Source organism: Diabrotica undecimpunctata, chromosome 1 (genome assembly GCF_040954645.1).
Source record: "Diabrotica undecimpunctata isolate CICGRU chromosome 1, icDiaUnde3, whole genome shotgun sequence".
In the NCBI taxonomy this organism is placed as follows: Eukaryota; Metazoa; Arthropoda; class Insecta; order Coleoptera; family Chrysomelidae; genus Diabrotica; species Diabrotica undecimpunctata.
The window spans coordinates 20,209,577-20,235,026 of NC_092803.1; the positions used below are offsets into that span (position 1 = coordinate 20,209,577).

Below are 25,450 nucleotides of genomic sequence, written 5' to 3' on the forward strand. Positions count from 1 at the left end.
AATTAGTGATTTTTGAGATTTTTTTTCTAAAAAACTACTAAATGAATTGCAATTTTACAAATAGCTTTATAATCTTTAAACCGTCAAGTACAAGTTAGAATATTTTGACAAGGATAAATGGTTTCTATCTTGCTAAAAATGTGGACCCAAATATTTCGAATATGCCTTTCGAGAGTATCCCGCTAAGCGTGTACAGCGGGTGAGGTGCTGTAGGCGCTAAAAAAAATGCATCTAATGAAAAATTACCACCTTCGAAACCAGCATTATTACAACATTACTTAAGAGCAAAGTGGCAAATAAATGAATGGATTCAAGCAAAAAACAATATTATTTCATCTCTTGATCCATTAACCCATGGTTGGACAATGGAAAATAATTGTTTCGATTTTAATTATTTTGAAGGCAAAACTAGTTTAGATATGTTACAAAAGTATTTCTGCTCATGTACCGGAAAATGTTCTACGAAAAATTGTAATTGTATTTCGTTTTTAGCAAGATAGAAAAAAATTATCCTTGCCAAAATATTCTAACTTGTACTCGACGTTTTAAAGATTATAAAGCTATTTGTAGAATTGCAATTCATTTAGTACTTTTTTAGAAAAAAAAATCCCAAAAATCACTAATTAAGGCATTTTTTCAACAAAAAAATGCAAATAACTCGAAAAGGAAGCATTTTTCGAAAAATTATCAAGAGAGAAAAAGTGTTTATTTTGATGAGGTACACCTAAAAAAATTGATTCCGAAGCAATTCGGTGAAATCACTTTTTTGTATAAGTTATTTGTTAATAACAATTGCCGGCCCACTTGTAAAAATTAAAAAAAAAACACATTCCATCTTGGAAAAATATATAGAATCGAATAAAAAAGGTTTGGTGCATTAGAAATGCAAAAAGAATTTTAGTCGGTATATTCTGTTTCTAAGCGTCTTTTGAGGGGTAAACCGCTCGCCTATTATAGGTACTTGACGAGGGAACTGAATTAAAGGCCAGGGGAACAATAAAGAAGGAATAAACAAAGTAAATAAAACTATTAAAAAAATAAATTAATAATTTTATTGTTATTCAATAAACGCAAAAAAAAGAAAAGGTATATAAAAAAAATTATTTTTAAAGTGCATATATCAATACTATTTAATTCGATTCTTTTTGACTAATTGCAGTTTGTCTTCTTCTTTAATTCGTGACACAGAATTATATGTTTCTCTGTTAGTATTTAAGTAGCTAGTATCACTCTTAACAAAACTAGCTCTCGAAGACCTAGGATCAATCTTCCAACCGCATATGACTTCTTTGAAAGCATTTCTCATCTTTTCCGACATCACATTGTACAGTATTGGGTTCAATGTTGAAGAAGAATAGTAGAATACACCAGCAGTAATATACAACCAGTAGTTTAGTTCGTCGAAGTGAGAGTGGTTGTTGAGGTAGATTGAAAGTATTCTTTGAGTGTGAAAGGGACACCAGCTGATAAAGAATCCAAAGACAACATAAGCTAAAAGAAAACAACTTATTATTAATAAGTATATATATATATATATATATATATATATATATATATATATATATAAGTATATATATATATATATATATATATATATATATATATATATATATATATATATATATATATATATATATATATATATATATATATATATAGCGGTATTATAGCGGTTTGTATGAATGGGTTTCCGGTACACGGAATAGGAAAAACTGTGAGGTGGATTTTTCTGAATAAGAACATCAAGGAATGGCAAAGACGCTTCAGACTCAACTTCCATCGTAAATTGAATGCTGGGATGTATTCCATTCAGGTGGGAGAGGAAGAGATCTAATGCGTCTTTACCATGGGGCCAAATGACAAAGGTGTCATCAACGTACCGTAACCAGCAGGTGGGTTTGAGATTTGACGAGGACAAGGCTACTGTTTCGAAATGTTCCATGTAGATATCTGCTATTACGGGAGAGAGGGGCGATCCCATTGGGACACCTTTGATTTGACGACAGAAATGATTTTGGAATGTGAAATATGTATTAGACATGCAGTGTTTTATAAGAGATAATGTGTCTTGGGGAATTTGATGTTTAGAGTCCAAGATGGAAATGGTTTCATCGATGGGAATGTTGGTGAATAAAGAAACAATGTCAAAACTGACTAGTATGTCTGAGGGTGAAATAGAAAAGTTTTTTAGAAGATCAATGAAATGAAAAGAGTTTTTGACAAAGGACGAGGCGTTTTCGGCTAATGGTTGTGTTACGATAAATATATACTGGCCTAAATATATGATGACTAATAATATTCTGTTTTGTTGTAGAAATTTGGCGGAGGTTCTAGATTCAAAATTATGGTGAATTCTCCAACTAGATATTTCTCGATTTTTCGATGCAAGACAAAGCGATCTTTCGATGCTGTTCTAGTATATCAGGATTTCGTATATAAATACAACATTTTTATATGGAGGGGAGTTAATACTCAAGACCCGCGCTCGCGAATTTGTACGTACGGATATAATAAATTGTCAGATAAGTTAATATAAATAAAGAAATAAATTAAATCCGTAAGTGTTATAAATATTGAACCTTTTAATAAATTCACAACAAATGGTGTCAGAGTGAGATCGAACATAAATTAGACTTATAATAATAATACAAGTGTATAAAATAAATTGTGAAAATGGCTACGATTTATGAGCTGACAGTGACTAATTTAAGAAGACATCTTGAAGACAGAGAATTATCTTCCACCGGAAAAAAGGCTGAGTTAGTCCAACGACTAAAGAACGCTTTGCTAGAAGAAGGACTAGACCCAGAGACTTATATATTTGAAGACAAACATGATGCTGTCATCTCGTCGATTTCGAAATTGGAGAACAAAGTATCCGGCGACATCGCTTCTTTAGAAAGCAAAGTTTCTAACGAGATTTCTTCTCTGGAAAGCAAAGTCTCTGCTAACATCTCTTCGGAAATCTCTAAAGTCACTTCTGAGATGTCTGCCCTGGACGATAGAATATCTTCGTTAAAAAACCAAGTTGCTGCCGATAAGTTGGCCTTCGAAGAAAAGATTAAAGAGATGGAAAGGAAGATGGAAGAAACAGGGACAGCAGAGAGAGGTAACAATCCGATTACAGTGGAGATAAAAGAAGACGAGACGAAATTTAAGTTGGAGACACGGCCGAAATTTGAAGGAAGTGGAGGTTCTATTCATGTTAAAGTCCCAACTTTCGACGGAAAATCATCATGGAACAACTACATGAAACAGTTCGAATCAGCCGCAAGAGCAAATGGATGGTCTGAAAAAGAAAAGGCTGTAAACCTGACTATCGCTCTTCGAGGAGATGCCTTAGATGTGCTTCAGACCATAGCCGTAGAGGAGACCGATGATTTCGAACAACTGAAGAAGAGGTTAAATATGCGATATGGCCACGAACATTTGGAGCATGTATATCAGTCACAGCTTAAAAATCGTAGACAGAAGAAAGATGAGGCTCTTCAAGAATATGAGGTAGATATTGCCAGATTAGTACGATATGCTTATCCAACAGCTCCCGAAGACATGATGGAAAAATTGGCCGTTCAAACGTTTATTGATGGTCTTCGTGATCATGAAATGCAGAGAACACTGCGATTAGCTCGTCACAAGACGCTGGTTGATGTCCTATCCGCCGCCCTCGAATACGAGTCAGCTACGCAGGCCTCTGGCGGGTACAGTAAAGTTAGGACTGTAAAAGAGGAAGGAGACGAAGATAAACTTGACCAGCTCTTTAATTTGATGAAAAGCATGACATGCAAGAAAAAGAAGACCATAAAATCAAGAAACTCACCATCAGGAAAACCAGAACGAGTCAACCTTAGGGGGGCAGCTTCGACCCGGAACTCTTCCAAAGACCCTCTTATACTAATAGCTTCTTTGAAATGTCGTGAAGATAGTGTATATGTAGATGGAGACATAAATGGTAAAAAGCATACGTTGTTGGTGGATACCGGAGCGACCAGAACCATTATACGCCCGACAGTTATAAACAGCCGAAAGAAACTGTTACCAACGAGGTTACGACTTCGGACCGCTACAGGTGAAAATGCCAACATTCATGGAGAAATCCAGGTACAATTGGGAATTGGGGCAGAAAAGTTTGTCCATACTGTTATAGTTGCTGACATCGAAGAGGATGTTATATTAGGAATGGACGTAATGAATATGCATGGATTCCAATTGGATTTTAAGAATAAGGTAATCAAAGTTGGCAACGAGGAGGTATTTCTCCATCCACATAATGACAACACTGTGCAAGCAGCCATTACAGAAGATACAGTCGTGCCTGCGAGAAGCGAAACGATCATAGTAGCGCGACTACAGGGAATTGTAGACGAAGGGAGACCTGTTATGATGGAGCCTTGGAACCACGACGATGAGGTTGGCCGTGGAATCATAATTGGAAAGGAATTGGTGACTTCGGCTAAAGAAATTCCTGTGAGACTTATCAATGTCAACGACTACCCAGTGACCATAAAGAAAGAGACAAAAGTAGGAACTTGTGTACCTGTGACATCCATAATTCGTCAGGCGACAACATCTGATAATTCCAACGACAAATTCGACCAAATGGTTGCAGTTGCAGGACAGTCTCTAAATCAGATGGAGAAAAGGAAATTAAGGGAATTTCTTCGGCAGTATCGTGATATTTTCGTACCGAAAGGAGGAAAGACGGGAAGAACTACCGTTGTTAAGCATAAAATTGATACTGGTAATGCTAAGCCAATTCGTCAAACAGCTCGACGATTACCACAGGCGAAGAGAGAGGAAGCTGAAACGATTGTTCAGGAAATGAAGAAAGACGGGGTGATAGAACCTTCTACGAGTCCATGGGTCTCTCCGGTGGTCCTGGTTAAGAAGAAAGACGGAACGACGAGGTTCTGTGTGGATTACCGTTTGCTGAACAACGTTACCAAGAAAGATAGTTATCCTCTGCCTCGGATCGATGACACATTGGACACATTGGCTGGAAGTAAATTGTTTTCTACTTTAGATTTGAAGTCTGGATACTGGCAGGTAGAAATGGACCCAGTCGATAAAGAAAAGACAGCCTTCACCACAGGATCTGGATTGTGGCAATTCAACGTTATGCCATTTGGTCTTTGTAATGCTCCTGCGACATTTGAGAGGCTTATGGAAAATGTGTTGAGAGGGTTATCTTGGAAAACATGCCTGGTTTATTTAGATGACATAATCGTCTTGGGGGAGACATTCGAAGACCATTTGAGGAATTTAGAAAACGTTTTTAATCGACTTAAAGCTGCCCAATTGATGCTAAACCCCAAGAAGTGCCAGCTATTTCAAGGTAAAGTCAATTATCTGGGTCATATAGTCAGTAAAGAAGGAGTGGCCGTGGATAAGGGAAAAATCGATTCCATTAAGGAATGGCCAAAACCAACTGACAAACATCAAGTGAGAAGTTTTCTTGGACTATGTACTTACTACCGGAGGTTTATTAAGAAGTTTGCAGATATCGCTAAGCCATTAACGCGACTTACAGAGGAAGCAAGAGAATACCGCTGGGATATAGACTGCCAAAATGCCTTTGAAACGTTGAAAAAGCATTTAATAACAGCACCAATTTTAGGGTATCCACTGCCAGAAGGAGAGTTCATCTTAGATACAGATGCAAGTAATGTGGGAATTGGAGGAGTGCTGTCTCAGATTCAAGGAGGACAGGAACGAGTCCTCGGATATTTTAGTAAAGTTCTTTCAAAACCTGAGCGGAATTATTGCGTCACGAGAAGAGAACTTCTGGCAGTAGTGAAATCAGTAGAGCACTTCTATCAATACCTCTATGGAAGGAAGTTTTTAATCCGAACCGACCATGCCGCCCTTAAGTGGTTGATGCAGTTTAAGAATCCAGAGGGTCAGATAGCCAGGTGGATCGAACGACTCCAAGAATACGATTTTAAGATTGAGCACCGAGCCGGAGTTAGCCACAGAAACGCTGATTCTCTTTCCAGACGGCCATGCCCAGCAGAGTGTCCCCACTGCAACAAAACGGAATCCAAGGAAGCAGCAGTGCTAAGAACGACGATTGTCAACGACGACTGGACGCCTACTAAGATAAGGGAAGAACAAGAGAGAGATCCAGTTATACAGAAAATCCGAAAATGGAAAGAGGAAAACCGTCGACCACCTTGGCAGGAAATATCAAACCTATGCTCAGTAGTTAAGACGTATTGGGCCCAGTGGGACTCATTTATCATCGAAGATGGCTTGCTTAAACGAGTCCTGGAAAATGATGACGGTTCAGAGAAGAGAAGACAGTTGGTGATCCCAAAGAGCAGAATAGCCGAAGTACTTCGTCAGTTACACGACAGTCCATCGGGAGGGCATTTTGGTGTAAGGAAAACCCTTCAGCGAATTCGGGAACGGTTTTATTGGATGAACAGTTCCGACGACGTAAAAGACTGGTGTAAGAAATGTACTATTTGTGCTACGAGTAACGGGCCTCACCGGAAAAGGAGAGCTCCTATGAGACAATATAATGTTGGAAGCCCGTTTGAAAGAATAGCTTTGGACATTGCAGGGCCATTTCCAGAAAGTGAAAATGGGGGCAAGTACATGTTGGTAGTAATGGATTACTTCACTAAGTGGGTCGAGATTTACGCACTTCCAGACCAGAAGGCCGCCACCGTTGCAGATAAGTTGATCCAAGAATATATCAGCCGATTTGGAGTGCCTTTGGAGATCCATAGTGACCAAGGCAGGAACTTCGAAAGTGATCTATTCCAAGGAATATGTGATAGACTAGGCATGAAGAAAACAAGAACTACCGCGTATCATCCACAATCGGATGGTATGGTAGAACGAATGAATAGGACAGTTGGCAAGTATTTGACAAAGATGGTGTCCGATCATCAGCGAGATTGGGACCAATACCTTCCGTTCTTCACAATGGCCTACAGATCTGCTGTTAACGAATCAACGGGCCAGACACCAGCCAGAGTCCTATTCGGACGCGAAATGCGACTACCTTGTGATCTAGAATTTGGGTGTCGACCTGGAGAAGATGTAGCAGGTGAAGATTATGTGATCGAATTACGAAGAAGAATGGACGATGTACATGAGTTGGTCCGTTCCCACCTTCAGATCGCTAGCGACCGAATGAAGAAACGGTACGATACACAAGCCGAAAAGGGTTGCTTTAAGAAGAACGACAAAGTATGGCTGTATAATCCCAAGAAGCGAAAAGGTTGTTCTCCCAAATTGCAGCAGTTTTGGGAAGGTCCATACCTCATCATGGAGAAGATCAACGATGTCATCTACCGAATAAGCAAGATTCCGAGGGGAAAGCCGATGATAGTACACCATAACCGGTTGGCATCTTTCGAAGGTGACCACGACGTAGATGAAGAAGTGGAAGTAAACCAAGTCCAAGATGTGTTTAACCTCACGTTTGAGGAATTCATGGGTGCCTATGGAGGTACCGGTAAAGCAAGACATGGTGTTACCACTGAAGAAAAGCAAGATCTACTCGCGCTCCCCGATGACTACTCGCTGGCCCTTACCATCCCGGCCAGTATCAAAGACGCACCAGGGTTGGCATCCGTCTTTCGAAGGAAGTTTGGTCGAGTTGCAGAACTGCAATGCCAGGTGCCAGCTCCCGGTAAAACCTTGAAACTCCAAGATGCATCACGTTACCTTTTCTACCTGGTAACAAAAGACACTGCCCGTGACCAACCTACCTACCGAGATGTATGGGAAGCCTTACTTCAATTGAGAGAGCACGTACTAGAGTCCGACGTGCAAAAGTTAGCCATGCCAAAGTTGGAGTGCCGCCAATTAGATTGGAGGGTTATCCGAAATATGGTGGAGGAGATCTTCAAAGACACCGAAGTCCAGGTGTTAGTCTGTTGCAATCCGCTAAGTACCTTGTGCGGAGAGAAAACCGTCCCTTGTCATTTTTATACAACTGGAAGTTGTAAAAGAGGGTCCAGTTGCCGATACCAGCATACAGTTCCGGTTCCAGTCCCGACAAGGTTCCAGGAGGAACCATCTTTTAAGAGGGGGGCAATGTTACGATAAATATATACTGGCCTAAATATATGATGACTAATAATATTCTGTTTTGTTGTAGAAATTTGGCGGAGGTTCTAGATTCAAAATTATGGTGAATTCTCCAACTAGATATTTCTCGATTTTTCGATGCAAGACAAAGCGATCTTTCGATGCTGTTCTAGTATATCAGGATTTCGTATATAAATACAACATTTTTATATGGAGGGGAGTTAATACTCAAGACCCGCGCTCGCGAATTTGTACGTACGGATATAATAAATTGTCAGATAAGTTAATATAAATAAAGAAATAAATTAAATCCGTAAGTGTTATAAATATTGAACCTTTTAATAAATTCACAACAGTTGTAAGGATGAAGCAAGATGTTTTGCCAATTTCTGAGTGGGACAGTTGTATGCACTGACGATGGGTCTTAGGGGAACATTGGACTTATGGATTTTTGGAAGGCCGTATATCTTTGGAATTCGGGATGATTTTTCTCTGGGTATAAGAGATTTTTTGATGTCGGAAGGTAAAGTAGACTTATTTATGATGGACTTGGTCGTTTTTTGAAGCTAACACACGTTATATGAAGCTAACACATCGTCGCTGTGCCTGTAAAACCAGACAAGTATTTATTGAAAGAAATTAAACTAAGATTTATAGTTAGATTAAGAAATAATATAAAATTTAATAGTTTTTATTAAATGGACAGGTCAGGACTAAAAAATCTTTGTGATTTATTTTAACTAGTATTAAAAAGCTAGTCTCAGCGTACACACCTTAATTAACCTTCCTGTAAATAAATCATAATATCTTAAGTTAAACAGTGAAACTAATTATAAATCTAGTATCAATTTAAAGCTAATTTTTATGGTATCTCATGCATTCACATTGTTATTAATACAATTGTGTAATAGTTGGTTAATCTGCAATTAACAGAAAATAACTCAGTGTTTTTGCCCTTTTTTGTGGTAATTTACAAATCACGAAAAAACTGTCCATTATCTGTAGGCAATAATTGATAAAGCTCATTAGTGTACAGGACCGGCTTTCAAATTTTAATTTAGAAAATGAAGTGTATAGAATGCAAAAAAGATGGTACTGAAGAAGAAATGCTTTATTGTGATAGCTGTGACCGACCAGTTCACAAAGATACTCATTGTTCTGGTCTGTGTTCATCAGAAATTAGGGTTCTGGAGTTAAAGAAGAATCATGTTCTACAGTTTTTGTGCCAAGAGTGTAAATCTGGAATGAAACTTGTTCCAAAACTGTTCAAATTAATTGAAAAACTGCAGAATGATGTTAATGATATGAAATTGCAGAATTCTAAAAACCAAGAAGAGGATATTGTAAGTGAGATATTTGAAAGACAAAAGAGAATGAACAACTTAATCATTCATAATCTAGGTGAATCTGTGGATAGAAGAAATGCAGCTTCTGATGATTTGGCTACTGTGACCTCAATTTTCAAAGATATTACTCAAGAGGATATTAAAGTTGTCAAAGCTGTTAGATTTGGCAAGAAAAACAAAAATGGTGCTCGTTCCCTAAAAATTGTATTAACAAATACTTTTTATGTACAGAATATTTTAAAAAATAAGATTCACGTTGCCAAAGCAAGAAAGATATTTATAAATTCTGATTTAACCCCCCAGCAACTCAACAAACTCAATGAAGTCAAAGAGGACCTCAAAAAACGCCAAGAACAAAGTGAGAAAGATTTATTTATACGATATATTAAAGGTATACCTGAAATTTGCAAAAATGATAATTCCACACAAAAAAACTAGACACAACGAAACATATAAGCGCACCTCCGTTATCAATTTATTATCAAAATGTTGGTGGATTAAGAACAAAACTTAAGTCTCTGGAAATTGCCATAGCTCAATGTAATTATCATATAATCATTTTGGTGGAAGCTTGGTTAACTTGTGAATATGGCGATGCAGAATTAGGACTTATTGGTTATAACGTGTTTAGAAATGATCGTAATCCTGCTTCTACGGGAAAAACTAGGGGTGGAGGTGTGCTGATTGCTGTTAAAAATGACATAAGTGCGCAGAAAGTGATAATCCCCGATTGTGAAGTAGAACAAATTTTTGTATCACTGAAAGTTAATAATAAGTGCATAGTTTTGGGTGGAGTTTATATCCCTCCTGCATCCGACCTAGATGTATACATGTTGCACTGCAGTTCAGTTGAATATGTGATGGAGAAGTGTGAAAACTGTGTGGTGATTATAATTTACCAAATGCTTCCTGGAGTAATGACAACTTTGGATTAAATGTTGAATGCCCTGAAGACTATTCTGCTGTGTATTTGGCTATTTCTTTTGGTTATTTTAATATATTTCAAATAAACAATTTACCTAATAGTCGTAATGTCTTTCTAGATTTAGTATTTACTAATTTAAATAATGTTGATGTAGTTATTCCACTTGATTCACTATTTGATAATAGTATCCACCATTCACCTATAATTGTAGAATTAACTGGTTTTGAAAAGCATGATCAACTGAACTACGAGGAATTTTATTATAATTTTAAAAATGCAAATTACATTGGACTAAATGATTACTTTGCAAATTTAAATTGGGACTTACTTTTATCAGATGATGTGAATTACAGCTTAGCAGTATTTTATGATTTTATGTTTACAGGTTTTGACTTCTTTGTTCCGATCAAAAAATTTAAAACAAGTTCGTTTCCGATTTGGTTTAATGGTAAATTAAGGAAGTTGATATATTTAAAAAAGAAAATACATAAGCAGTATAAATTATTTGGTAGAAGGGATGATTATTTAAGATTTACTCAGTTAAGAAATGAATGTAAACAAGTCTCCTCTCAATGTTATAGTAACTATTTGAATAATATTGAGAATGGGATTCTATCTAATCCTCGATATTTTTGGAAGTATATCAATAATAAACGTAAAAGTTATAATCTGCCATCTAATATGTTCTACGGTGATAGTACAAGTGATAATGCTCAAGACGTAGTTAATCTATTTGGTAAGTTTTTCTCAACTACATATTCTAATTCTAAAATTAATCAGACCCCAATTTTTATTTATCAGCAGAGTGTAAATGTGAATAATTATAGTATTGAGGTCTCTGACATAATTGATAGTATTTTAAAGATGCCTTGGAAATTATCGCTTGGACCAGATTGTTTGCCAGCTTATGTTCTCAAGCATTGCATTTTTACTCTTGTAAAACCTATCTGCTACTTATTTAATTCCTCATTGAGTACCGGCATCTTTCCTGATCTTTGGAAGACTAGTTATTTAACATCAATTTTCAAATCTGGTAATAAAAATGATGTTGAAAATTATCGAGCGGTTTTGTAACCAATCTGTATTACCCAAACTTTTTGAGTGTCTTGTAAATAACTTTTTGACATGGAATTGTAAAGATTTAATTGATGTTGGACAACATGGCTTTTCTAAAGGTAAGTCTACATGCACGAACTTAATATTGTATACGAATTTTATAGCTAATTCAGTGGAACAGAAGGGTCAGGTTGACGCTATCTACACAGACTTCTCAAAAGCCTTCGATAGAGTTAACCATGATCTGCTTATTGCTAAATTAAATGGCTATGGATTTGGAGGTAAAATAATTGAGTGGATAGGTAGTTATATAGGTATCTGGTAGATGTCAGTATGTTAAATATGGAAATTATGGAAATATAGGAATATGGAATTATGGAAATATGGAAATAGTTAATGACCTAGTTGATGCCTCTTTGTTACAGAATGACATTAAAAGCTTAGCTAGTTGGTGTGAGGTAAACATTGTATACTTAAATATACAAAAATGTTTTAAAATTACTTTTGGAAGAACAAGAGAGTTTGTAAATTATGATTATTGTATAAATAATGTACCTTTAGAGGCACGTCATAATATTAAAGATTTAGGTATAAATTTTGATTCTAAACTAACTTTTAAATATCACATTAACGAAACTTCAGCTAAAGCTTTAAAAATGTTGGGATTTATTCATAGAAACTGTGATCAGTTTTGGAGTATGGTTCTCTCATTTGGTCTCCTTCATATAACAGTGACATCTACAGTATCGAGAAAGTTCAAAATAGATTCTTGAGGGTATGTGCTTACAAAATTGGTTTTATTAGACATCAATACACATATGATGATATACTGTCAATACTAAATATCTCATCACTACATGATAGAAGATGTCAAGCGGATTTATGTTTCCTTTTTAAAATAATAAATGGATATGTTCAAGATCGAGAGTTACTAAGTTTAATAAATTTTAATGTTAATACTAGAAGAACTCGTCTCAACATTCCATTCCACACTACGAATTATGGCCAAAATGAACCCATTACAAGAATTTTACGAACTGCCAATGAACACAGCAATAGTTTAGAGTTATTTGGAATATCTACAGCAACATTTAAGAAATTATTTGAGAGATTTTGAGCATTTTTTATTAACTTAAGCTACTACTTTAATTGAATTTTGTTTGATTTTAATTTTGGTTTGTTTTTTATTAACGCAACCTATATATAAGCTTTGTAAAGGTTGACGTCATATTTCTGTAAAAATGGTATATCCATTAAATAAATAAATAAATAAATAAATAAACTTGTGTAAAAAGTTTTTTAAATCCTCTTTTGTATAATTCCTTCGTATATGGGTGTATGACGATGTAATGGTGCCGATATATTTGTGTCAATTTTTGCAGGCATAGCGACGATATGACAGATTAAAAAATATTACTTAATTATACTTACAAAGCATCTTAATGACGTTGTGCCTATGCCTAATCTGGCGATTATTTCTGATAGTGACTGCTCCAGTTCCTTCCTCTTCGTAAAAGTATCCTTTCTTCGTTGTCTCCCTTATCACCATTCCCATTTTAATGTACTGGAAGATTATAATCGTCAGAGGCAAAAAGAAAAATATTATAGTACTTATTTCAGCCAATGGTACATATTCCGGTTGTGAGGTCATGGCACAAAACGCTGATTGCTAGAAATAAAAGAGTGACATAAGATATTTTCACATTTTTTACACATTTATACTATTGTGTATGGTAAGCCTGCACCATGAAAGAAACAGACACCAGAAAGAAAAGTCAAAGAAGCAGCCCTCATCCTACTTAACTAAGAAAAATTTGTAGTAAACCCATCAGCAGAATATAGCAAGCTTTGGTTGCCAATACTGAAAAAAGAAGTCAACAACAAGGAAAAACCAACAATAGTGGGGTAATACGAGGTTGAAAAAACACCTTTAATCTTATAAGGTATTCATTAAACCTAGTATCATAAAGGTTGTGTGTTTCCGTGTCTGCTAATTATCATTTGATAATTAAGTCGAAAATAGATAAGTGACAAAAACTGGTAATATAAATCCAAATTACTTTTAAATTGTTTATAGTTCGGGCGCTTGGTTAGAAATAATAAAGGGCACCTAGTGACTGCTATGATTGTTGGTTCTCGCTAAAATGATCCCAAGAAGAACAGATGCTGTACACGGCATGGAAACAGACGGAAATGGAAAAGATTTACGCATTTACGCATTTTATCCAACTCCAGTTAGATAACTTACAAAAATTAAATGAAAGCTTGCAATTAAAATTTGCAGATCTAGAGAAAAACTTGTCCAAAGAGAAAGAACCTAAGAATGAGGAATTTCATACTGACGAGGAAGAATTAGCTGAGGAGACAGAGTGGATACGTGTCAAAAACTACAAAACACGTAAAATGGATACATTATTGACCCCAGCACAAAAAGAGTCATATGTCCAACATAGAGAAGAAAAAACTAGAAAAACACAAATCCCACCTCCAATAATTGTGGAGAGTAATGCCAAATTTAGCCAATTTCATGAATTAGTCAGACTACATACTGTTAAATTCCAGATAAAAGTACTTAGAGACAAGAGCGCTAAAATTAACGTCGATAGTGAAGAAGACTTCCTCACCGAGTGGGAAGAATCCATGGAAATGCTGACAGCCTCTCGAGAAGATCATGCAAAGAAAGGAACTGCCGATTCTGCGGGTGCCAAGAAAAACGAGAGGGCCAGATTTTACAGTTAAAAACACGAGGGAGCGGAAGTGACGAAGAAGCTCTTGCCAAAGAAAACCTCCAGGCTGGACACCAGAAAGATCCAGATCTAAAAATAGTCCGTCAGTGGCTGGACAACGGAACTAGGCCACCGTAGCTGGACATTGCCAAATATGGGCAAGCAATGAAGGGCTACTAGCTTGTGTCTGCGAGATAACGTCATCACTCGTAAATAGGATAGTCCAGATGGAACAAGAACAGTGCCTCAAGTTATTCTCATAAAGTCATATTTTAGGAACGTACTTGCAGAAATCCATGATAGCCTCTCCGGGAGGCATTTTGGGAAAACTTAGGAGACATAGGGGAAAACTCCAACAATACATCTCCACTACTCCATGGAAACGATTCTGTTGACATTCTGGGACCATTTTCAGTAACAACATCAGAAAACAAGTATTTGATGGTTGCTATGGACTATTTTTCCAAATGGCCAGAAGTAGTTGCACTACCCAACCAAGAAGCAATCACAGTTGGTGAGACCCTGCTTGAGAATATCGTTTCCCGACATGAGGATTCACTTCTGCTTCATTCTGATCAGGGGCGAAACTTCGAATAAGAAGTTTGGAACACTACTATGGCTTTGCTGGGAATTAAGAAAACCAGAACGACACCGCTTCATCCTCAGTTCGACGGCATGGTAGAAAGACATAACCGGACCATCAACAACTACCTGTCCCTATTTGTACATGAAAATCAGAGAGACTGGCTAGCCTACCAAAACTATCAACATAAAGCAACTGGTTACACGCCTCGAAGTAAGCCTAAGGTCGTCCATCTAGAAATACTGCTTCCTTATGAAAGGCAGAACCCACCGACCTGGTCCATTTACGTACTGTTAAGGGCGAATAGCCTGAAAGAAGAGGGCGATGTGATCTGACTGTAATTACGGTCCTGTAAAATCTCAAAAATTCTACCTGGAGTTCTGTTAATGCTTTACTAGCGATATTTTTCTGGAATTTTGGTAGAAAGCGCTGTCTCAACTAGTGTGGTAGACACGCAAAGTCTAGAAATTACGATCTAATTAAGGTGGTGATTCAAAGTTTGAAGTTTAGTTTTTTATGCGACTAGCGAAGTGTTTATCTTGTAAAGTGATATACGATAATTATTAATGAGACATCATTTATTATGTATATAGTAAGTTAGTTGTTTTTTTGTATTTCAGTGTTTAAATAAAATTAGTTCAACTACGTGTTTTTCACTTAATTCTTGAACCCACAGAAAACCGTAACAATATTAAATAATTTTTTTCTAATTATTTTGACTGTTTTGTCAGTGCCTTACTAATCAGTATTCTTACGAACTTATTTGCCTACAATGAGTTATAATTAAATTAAAGTCAATCGTGTGTTTAAACTTGTGTGTTTTTTCGGTTAATGTCATAATATTGTTTCATTAATTTAAGAAGGAAATTCAGTTTATTTTTTCAAATCTAGTTTGTATTAAATTTAAGGAAATGTTTACTTAATAGGAGTATGCTTACTCTTAGCTGGTCTTAAGCTAAATACTTACTGGAATAATATTGTCAGAATCGAATGGATAGGAAATAAAATCTACTCCACTATAATAGGCAAATGGTATGGCACATAAAAGCGATATCGTCCATAAGCCGGATATTATCCTCAATGAACGTTGTAGGTTTGTTATTACCATTGTGTACAATGGATGGCAAATCGCTAAATATCGTTCTGTAGAAAACGCGACCACTGTTAACACAGAAACATAGGAGGCTCTGCAAAAGATCAAATCTATGGTTAATGCAATTTTAGAAGCAAAACGTACATTGGCAATATTAATTGGTTACTTCTTACGTTTCTGATATAAGTGCTCTAGCTTTACAAAAAAAATCTCCCAAAGTCCAAGGATATTGATGCCAAAATAGCGTGACATCATACGGTAGACCTATAATGGCGATACAGAATTTAAATTAATTAAAATAAAAACGGATTCCAAAAATACTTACCAAAAATTAGAAGAGTGAGATCTGACACAGCCAGATTAAGTAAATAGTACTCTGTGGTACTGTGCAACGACTTATGTCTAATAATCACAACACAAACAAAAATATTTCCTAACAATCCCGTAAATAAAATGATACCGTTGATCACAGTGACAGCTACGGCGATGCCCAAATCCTGCATTTGTGGTCCTCGGAAGCAGTTGATAAGCTGCCATGGATTTGCACTGACGTTGGTTGATGTTTCTGCCTGTTCAATGCATAGAAGAAGTGCATTCGAAATGTCGCTGATGTTGGAGTCATTGTTGCTCATAATCAGGAAAGATCTGAAATGAAAAGTTACCAAAAGTAATGAAGAAATGGAATGAATTGAAATGAAATGAATATGAATATTCACCAAAGATAAAAACAGCCTATAAAAAGTAGTAAAAAATGGTATAAATGTTTCTGCCTGTTCAATGCATAAAAAAAGGCCATTCGAAACGTCGCAGATGTTGGAGTCATTGTTGCTCATAATCAAAAAAGATCTGAAATGAAATGAATATTTACCAAAGATGTTGGAGTTAAAAAACAGCATTTAAAAAATAGTGAAAATGGTATAAATTTGACATTACCATCTATCAGTTGTTCGTAGATTTATAAAGTCTGTACAAGAAGCATGTGAAGATAAAATGCGAAAACACTATAAAATGTACAGAATCATCATAGGTATTCTAATGATCGGTAAGACGTTTTCAAAACAGTATTCGGTATGCTAAAACATATCTTGGAGCAACATTAAAACTAAGACCAGAACTCCCGTAGGATTTACAAGGAAAGCTATTATAAAAAGTAAAAAAGTAAAGCTCAATGAAATCTTACAAATTAGATACTGATAAAATACAAAATATTACTCAAGACAACTAAAGAGGTCTCAGGCCTATGGAGATCCAAATATTATTGGCTGTGGTCAATATTAATCGATGAAAACAATGAAATAAAATTAGATGACTAACTATTGACCAAAAATAGGGAAAATTGCAACATGCTCTTATGTCAGTTGGAAAAGAAACTCTCAAACCACTTGCGAAAAAAACAACCTTGGATGACAGTAGAAATTCTTGAACTTATGGAAGAACGAAGAAAATATAAAGCAAAAGATCTGAGTAAATATAAAGAAATTTAAAAAAACATCAGAAAGAAAATTGGAGAGGCAAAAGAGGGACGGCTCTCTGACAGATGCAAGGAAATAGAAGATCTGGATAAAAAGTATGATAGCTTTAATTTACACAAAGATTTAAAGAAATGACAGGTTCTAGAAAAAGTACAAGAACGAATATCATTAACAATGATAAAGGAGATATTATTACTGATATGAAGGAAAGATTGTGTCTCTGGATCAATTACATCCAAAAGCTATTTAATGATAAAAGAGAAGAACTATCATTAGAAACCACAGAAGATACCGGACCATCAATATTACGGGAAGAAGTCATCTATGCCATCAAAAACACAAAAGAAGGCAAAGCTACCGGACCAGACGATGTGCCCTTCGAATTATTAAAACTCATTGATGAAGATGTTATTAGTGTAATGGTTGAACTCTTTAATCTAAAATATCAGACTTCCACAAACACCAGACAATGGCTGCAATCGACCTTTGTGGTAATACCCAAAAAATCATGTGTAATATCCTGCTCAGATCACAGAACAATAGCTTTAATGAGTCACACACTTAAAACATTTTTGAAAATAATACACAGCAGAATTATTAAAACTGTTGAATATGAAATTAGTGAGTGACTCACAATTTGGTGTTAAAAATGGTTAATGAATGCTGTCATAAATACGGACTAAGGATGAATAAGAAAAAGAAACTAAATGCATGATCCTGGCTAAATCAGCAGGTCGAACATCAAATTAATTGTTGAGGATACTGTAATTGAGAGTGTGGTTACTACAAATACTTACTAATATGGATGACTTGAAATATAGACTAAACCAAAGAAATTAAGACACGTATTGAAATAGCACGTGCATCATTCGTAAAACTTAAAAAGTTTCTTTATTGTCGGGATATAAGGTTAGGACTATGCCTAAGAATGCTTCGGTGATACGTATTCACTACTTTCCTTTATGACTTGAAAGCATGGACATTAAAACAAGTGCATGTAAATAAGTTGGCCGCCTTTAAATTTTGTTGTTACAGAAGAATCCTACGAATATTATGGACTCACATAATGTTAAACGCAGAAGTTACTAGAAGAATAAGAAATGAAGCTGAAATAATATTGACTATCAAAAGAAGAAAACTTGAGACTTAGGCCATGTTATGAAAGGGCAAAGATACTCATTATTGCAGCTTATTATGCAAGGCAAAATTTGAGGAAAGCGATGTGTGGGAAGACAAAGAATATCGTGGTTTAAGAACTTGAGGGAATGGTTTGAATGCAGTAGTGCAGAACTATTTAGAGCGGCAGTCAACAGGATCCGCATAGCCATGATGATTTCCAACCTTCGATAGAAGATGAAACTTAATGAAGAAGAAGAGTTAGATACTGATAAACAAAAACAAAATTGAGAAATATACCTTGTGCAATTATTTGGGGATGACAGACCAAAACAAAGTCCTCTAGTTGATATAGACTACTATCTCATAATTCTCCCTTCAGGAGTAATACTGGCCATAACTGAAATAGAAGCACACTTCAAAAACTTAAGTACTGGTCCAATTAAATATCTGGCATGCTCCTTTAATCGTATATATAAAAGAGGGACACTACCACCAGACTAGCTCATAACCACATATATATCAGTACCCAAGGATCATAAGACAAGAAAATGTGATGTTCAAAGAACAATATTTCCGATGATTTACACAGAAAACATTTTCATGGGTATCATCTTTAACCGTATTAAGAATAAATGCGATGTTTATTAAAGTCGTTCACAATATGGTTTCAGAAAGAGTATATAAAGAAGAGATTCCTGGAACTAACGTTAATTTCTGAGAGATATTTGGAAGCAAAAAGAAACTTTTCGACCTGATTTCTTGCTTACAAAATGATTTTGACAGAGGCTGCATTCGAACAAACAATGGTGAGGCTAAATTGGTAAACATTGAACGAGGAGTAACGGTGGTGTATTTGGTCTCCACTTCTTTTAAATGTATATGCTAAATTAATAATCCGATTTTTGCTAGAATAACGTCTTAAAGGGAGCAAGAATCAATGGCATTGTGATAAATAACATAAGGGATGCAGGTGATACGGTGATCACAGCAGAAAATAAAGAACAGCTCCAAATACTAATGAATAAATCACAGAATAGAGCACCAGAATGGGGGTCCAAGAAACAGAACTAGAAACATCATTAACTAGAAAATAATAACACCATCAACAAATGTAAACCGACAGCAATATCCAAATTACGTTATAATATTTATAGCTGGCCAATCGGTTTGCGATCAAGGCCAATAAATTAAAAGCATGCACATACATACACAAAAATGAATGTATAAGTATTTCTATAACCTAATGGTCAGAATAAATGAATTGATGGTAGAAAACATATTTAGGCCATATCCAAAGAATGACAGAGGAAATAATAACTAAACAAATCCTAATAGAAAAACCTAGAGGACATAGGAAAAGGGAACTACATATGTACTAAGAAAAAGATAGATTAAAGGAGTAAGACGGAAAAGCGAGAGCGGTAAAAAATCAAGAGATTTTGTTTAAAACTGGTGGAAGTATCGGAGACGCAAGTCCACTGGGTTCTATTCATAGGAAACTTTTTAAAATCAAAATGTGTATATATTTTGTATAAACAGGGAGAAGAAAATAGCAGTTAACCAGGTTTTTCCATAATTTTCCTTAGTATATACCAAACAGGACACATTAAACAAACAATAAAAAGGACAAATCAAGAAAAAAGTCTTACGTCTATTTACAACAATAGTTACATATATTTTATCACAAAAAACTCACTTTGTTTAAATCACGGAAAGGTTGATTGTCACTAAAAGGCCTCATATTTTTAATTTCTAATCAAACAGCAATTTTATTCAGACGTGATATCTCTAAATTAATATTTATGGATGGTATGTACACAGCCAGATATATCAACGGTTAAATCTGGTGTTTTATTGTCCTTAGAATCGTATAAAATAGATGTAAATTATTTTTATCAGTTTGTTTTAACGAAACTGCAGAGTGATAAAAAATTTGGTAAACAGTGAAAGTCAACCTCAACCTAAAATCGTGTATTCTTGCGAACTGATGAATGTGTTAGGAGTTAACCAGGCTATTTAAAAGAAATGTATCCTCAATGATAATAGACGAAGAAAGAAAAATATACGAACAAGGGACAAGACGCTTTAAATGTAAAAAGAATTAAATAACGAAAACGGAATATCTCGAGAGATATTCAGATGAAGAAAGAGAGTCCTCATATTACCAAAAAAAAAAAAGTAGTAAAGGCCATATAAAGAAGAAACGTAACTAATTTCCAGGCATTGATAAAATATATCTAAAAATTCTCAAACTACAAGAAGAAAACCAAATTGAATCAATAAAAAACTTTTTCACCATAATTCACCAAAAAGGAGTGTGTCACAATGATTGACCTACTTCGTTATTTAAATTATAATCAAAGAAAGTATCTCCCAAAAAGTTCGAGGACTACATAACATCAAATTTGCTCCAAAATCAAACAAATTTGTTGAGACATTAGAAATGTTCAATTATTCTACCTATCCAATCATCGAGCAATTTCTTAATTCTGTACACAAAACTACATTTTGAATCTGCCTTGGAGCCTTCAAGTCGAGCCCCGAAGAGAGTTTATACAGAGAAGCTAATGAACTTCCTCTCTGGTTACGTCGCCGATAACTCCTTTTAAAATATTCGTCTCGAATCTCAGCTAATACCGAAAATCCAGCCTATAAATTACTAAGTAATGAACTTTTAAATTCCTCTTCTTCTATTAAACTTTAATCTATGCCACAGTATCTCTCACCACATCTGAAAAACATCGATCTTTCAGCCACAACTCCAATATTAATATCAGCTTAACCTCCCTGGAATAAATTGAAAGCAGATTTTAATCTCTCGTTAACTAGTTATGATAAGCATCAGACAAATCCACGATTCCTAAGGCAAAACTTTAAAGAATTAATTGATTTGACCAAATTGTATACACAGATGCTTCTAAGAGTCCTATGACTGTTGGATGAGCTGTAACTTCAAACACAGATTTAATCATATCTTGTAATCTCCCGCTCTTCTGCTGCATACATACTGCTGAATTATTCTCTATTCTCTTATGGTCGTATATTCTCTAATATCGCTCTTATGGTCACTTTTGTTTTGAATCGGTGGGAACGAGAAATCTAGAATCATCCTAGGTAAGTTATTACATTGGTTCTCAACAGTTTCGTATTATTATCTATAAAATCGTTCGTCATAAATTTCACTGAATATTTTTAAGAAGTAACATACATTGACTATGATTTGACGTGATTTATTCATATCTAAGTTAACGCAGGTCTATCATAAGGCCCTCGGAATGACAGGTTGACGCATGGGGCTTGTCGACTAGGTCGTGTCGGGGTCTATTGACTTAGTCGACAAACCCCATCATGTACTCAAATTTCAAAATTTGTGAACTTAGTTGGCATTTTACAATGGATTAATAAGTTAAGAGTGATATCGAGGTATTCGGAAACTATTAGCAACTGTTATATTGCATGTTTCTCCAAATGTAAGTCCATCTGAAGAAACATTTTATTTCAAGTCATTTCATGCCCTGAGACAAAGTGTCTTCGAGGACCTGTTGATAACAACTCTATCTATGATATAATAGTTCCGAAAACGTTCTGTAATGTATTTGTGATATAGCCCGTTTGGGTATTTTATTATATACCTTTTATAAAGGATTTGAAATATAATTTTTTGTGATACATGGTATACAGCCAGCTACAGGAACTTAGTAGTTTCCTAGTGGATTTCCATCTGAAGAGTTAATCGTGTTTATTTTGCAAGTGTGTGAATTTGCAAGCATCGGATATTTGGCACGTTGACGAGACGGGTATGACAACTATATGAAAGCCAGATAAAATAGTGGCCCGATGTGGCTTCAACCAAATAGACAAACTTACGTCCGCAGAAAGAGGACCCTCACTGTTGCAGTTTCAGCAAGTAGTCATACTGTTCCTCCGTTCTTCATTTTCCCGAGGGTAAACTACAGGGACCACTTTATTACAAATGCACCTGTCGGAAGCCTAGGCGGTACAAATCCATTAGGATGGATGATATTTTCTATTTACACAAGATTTCTTAAGGAGCGCCCTATACTTTTGCTGCTCGACAACCTTGAATCTCACCTTTTTGTCAAGGCGTTAGATATTTTTGAGAAAAACAAAGTTATAGTTTTATGTTTTTCTCCGCACTGCTCGCATAAATTGCAGTCTCTAGATAGGAGTGTTTAGGGACCCCTAAAAAATACTACAATTCAGCTTTATTGCAACGAATATATTGAATGTGTTCAGTAAAACAGAGATATGTCCTATGAATTAGGGTATCTTCACGGAGAGTGACTTCTTGCCATCATCTGTAACAGACAGGCCTACACCAGCAAATGAAGAATTAAACGTTACTGAAAACAATAGAAACATTTTAAAAGTGGGGCAAGCTAAAATCATGGAGAATCCACCGAAAATTCTAGAACCTTTCGCAGATGTTACCAGAAAATTCGAGAAAATCAATCATTGGTCGAAAATTTCTTTTCCGGGAAGAAAGCCCGATCCCATCTATGTCTGCAACTCATCATGACCCTAGATCCGCGGAGGGTGAATCTGAGTGCTTAGTATGTGAAGAACCCTATTAAAATAGCACTAGAAGTGATGACTGGGTGCAATGCACCCATTGAATCAGATGGACTCACATCAAATGCACGATCAAAAGTAATATAACTTTTTTCATATGCATCTATTGTGATTCAGATGATGATTTGTGAGTTTCGTGTTTAATTGTTTCTTCTTCTTCGTCTAGCCATTCACGTCCACATCTGAACATAAGCCCCTGTTTTTTATTGTACGCTACTTGTAGCCAATTTTTCCCGGCAGTCCTTTTCAGATCATCTGTCCATCTCATAGGAGGTCTGCCTCTGGGTCTTTTGTGTTGGAGGTTAAAATTGATCTGTGCCATTTGTTTAGATCGCTCCTTGCTACATGTCCAGCGTATTCCCATTTCAACTTTAATGATTTTTGCACCACATCGGTGACTTTGGTTTTCTGTCTTATCCATGTGTTTGTTTTCTTGTCCTTAAGTGATATACCTAGCATTGCTCTTTCCATCGCGTGTTGAGTGACTCTAAGTATATTCATATTCTTTTTTGTGATTGTCCATGTTTGTGCCGCATAAGTTAATATCGGAATAATGCATGCATCAAAAACTTTAGATCTAAGATGTAATTGAATTTGTTGATTTCTGAGTATATAGTTCAGTTTACCGAATGCTGCCCAAGCTAACTTTCTTCTTCTTTTTATTTCTTCAGTTTGAATTTCCCTATTTAGTATTATTTTTTGTCCTAAGTATATATATTCTTCAACTTTTTCTATAACTTTATCGTTTATTATTGTCACGGTGTCTTCGGAGTGCATGACTTTTGTTTTGTTTAAATTCATTTTCAGTCCTATTTTAGAAGATTCGGTATGTAGTTCTAAAAGCATGGTTTGCATTTCTTGTAGGTTAGTAGCTATCAGGATTATGTCATCTGCAAATCGTACATTACTGAGGTAGCGGCCATTGATGTTTATTCCCTTATATTTCCAATTTAGGTTTTTAAAAACGTCCTCCAAAACTAAGGTGAACAGTTTGGGTGATAAAGTATCTCCCTGTTTGACTCCCTTGTTTAATGGTACAGGGTTCGTGTGTTCATTTTCATTTAGGTAGTATGTAGCTGTAGCTTGGTTCATAGTTTCTTTTATTAAGTTAATATATCTGCTGTCTATTCTACAATTTTGCATTGCGTTTATTACGGCCGTGTGTTCCATGGTATGGAAAGCTTTTTCGTAGTCTACAAATGCTAGGAAAACTGGAAACTTGTATTCGTTACATTTTTCTATTAATATTTTTGTGGTTAACAGGTGATCGGAAGTTGAATAGCCTTTTCTAAAACCTGCCTGTTCATATGGTTGGTATTCGTCTAATTTCCTTGTTAGTCGAGTAGTTATGGCTTTGGTGAGTATTTTAAACAAATCTAACAATTAAAAAACTTTTAATTGTTAGATTTTTTAATATCTCACTATTATTACCCTTATAATATCACTAAAAAAATATTGAGTCAACTAACCCCAGCCCATTATTCAACTAAACCCGCACCCGGGGCTACTTGACTTATTTGGCAAGGGAGTCAAAATTTGCTTGAAGCTTTTTTCTACGACGAACTCGAATAAATTGAAAATGTATGTACAATATCTGATTGAGTATAGAATCAGCCGACATACTTGAATTTAACAGTATGCAAAAAATAAATCAGTAAAAATTAATTATTGAAAAAATAAGTCAACAAACCCTGGTCCGGTCTCCCCTACATACTCTAGTATGTATCAATGTGTATAGGTCCAAATTTAATTATTTATGTATTTTTTTAAATTACGTTGTGTCTAAATCTGAATTATAAAGATAAAAAGAGAATATAAAGATGCAAAAAAAGATATTTGCAAAGCTATATAGAACAATGATCTCTTTTCTACACGTTTTGTCCTTTTCACTTTACTTCTCTTTCGTTCTTGAGAGAGACAGAGAACTCTTTCGTTTTGATATACTCCAGTTTGTATTAAGTGTATACGTCCAAATTTAGTTCATTTAAAAATTTTTCTAAATGATATTGCGTTTAAATCTGAATTATAAAGATATATAAAAATACAAAAAAGATATTTGCAAAACTAAATCGAACAATTACCTCTTTTCTACAAGTTTTGTCTTTTTCACTGTACTTCACTCATGATCAATCACAACAATAAATACCTAAATCACGTGTATTTTTGACGTTTTAATTTAATTTGATAAAACTTGTTATAACAAAGAACTGATTTTCAGATCTATTCTATTAAAGTACATTTCCATTGCATTAGGATTAACGCAAAAATGATAGTAATCCATTATTATTGCGTTGAAAACAGACTGTTAGTTTATTGTATTAACGATAGATAAAAGGTAACGTCAATACTGTTATATATTAACATAATATAACATAATATTAAGACAAAGAGTATTAGAAAATATATGAGAGGAGAACATGGCGTATTTTGACAACTTATGCAAAAATTGACATTTTAGTATTTTTTGTCTTTAAATAAGTTGTTAAATAAG

General features: G+C 35.2%; 1 protein-coding gene across 3 annotated transcripts; it reads right to left on the minus strand.

Moving 5' to 3' along the window:
- Positions 1–1,034: 1,034 nt before the first annotated feature.
- On the minus strand, positions 1,035–25,185 carry LOC140446016 (neuropeptides capa receptor-like). 3 transcript variants are annotated; one of them, XM_072538531.1, is made up of 6 exons: positions 25,041–25,185; positions 16,101–16,420; positions 15,949–16,039; positions 15,650–15,869; positions 12,805–13,042; positions 1,035–1,491 (listed from the first exon to the last, which is right to left on the minus strand). In XM_072538531.1, exons 2-6 carry the CDS (start codon positions 16,405–16,407, stop codon positions 1,127–1,129), a joined length of 1,221 nt encoding a protein of 406 aa, XP_072394632.1. In that variant the 5' UTR covers positions 16,408–16,420; positions 25,041–25,185; the 3' UTR covers positions 1,035–1,126. The 3 variants fall into 3 exon arrangements, with proteins under 3 accessions (XP_072394632.1, XP_072394615.1, XP_072394625.1); XM_072538514.1 differs by lacking the exon at positions 25,041–25,185 and adding an exon at positions 20,063–20,203; XM_072538524.1 differs by lacking the exon at positions 25,041–25,185 and adding an exon at positions 20,016–20,111.
- Positions 25,186–25,450: the final 265 nt, after the last annotated feature.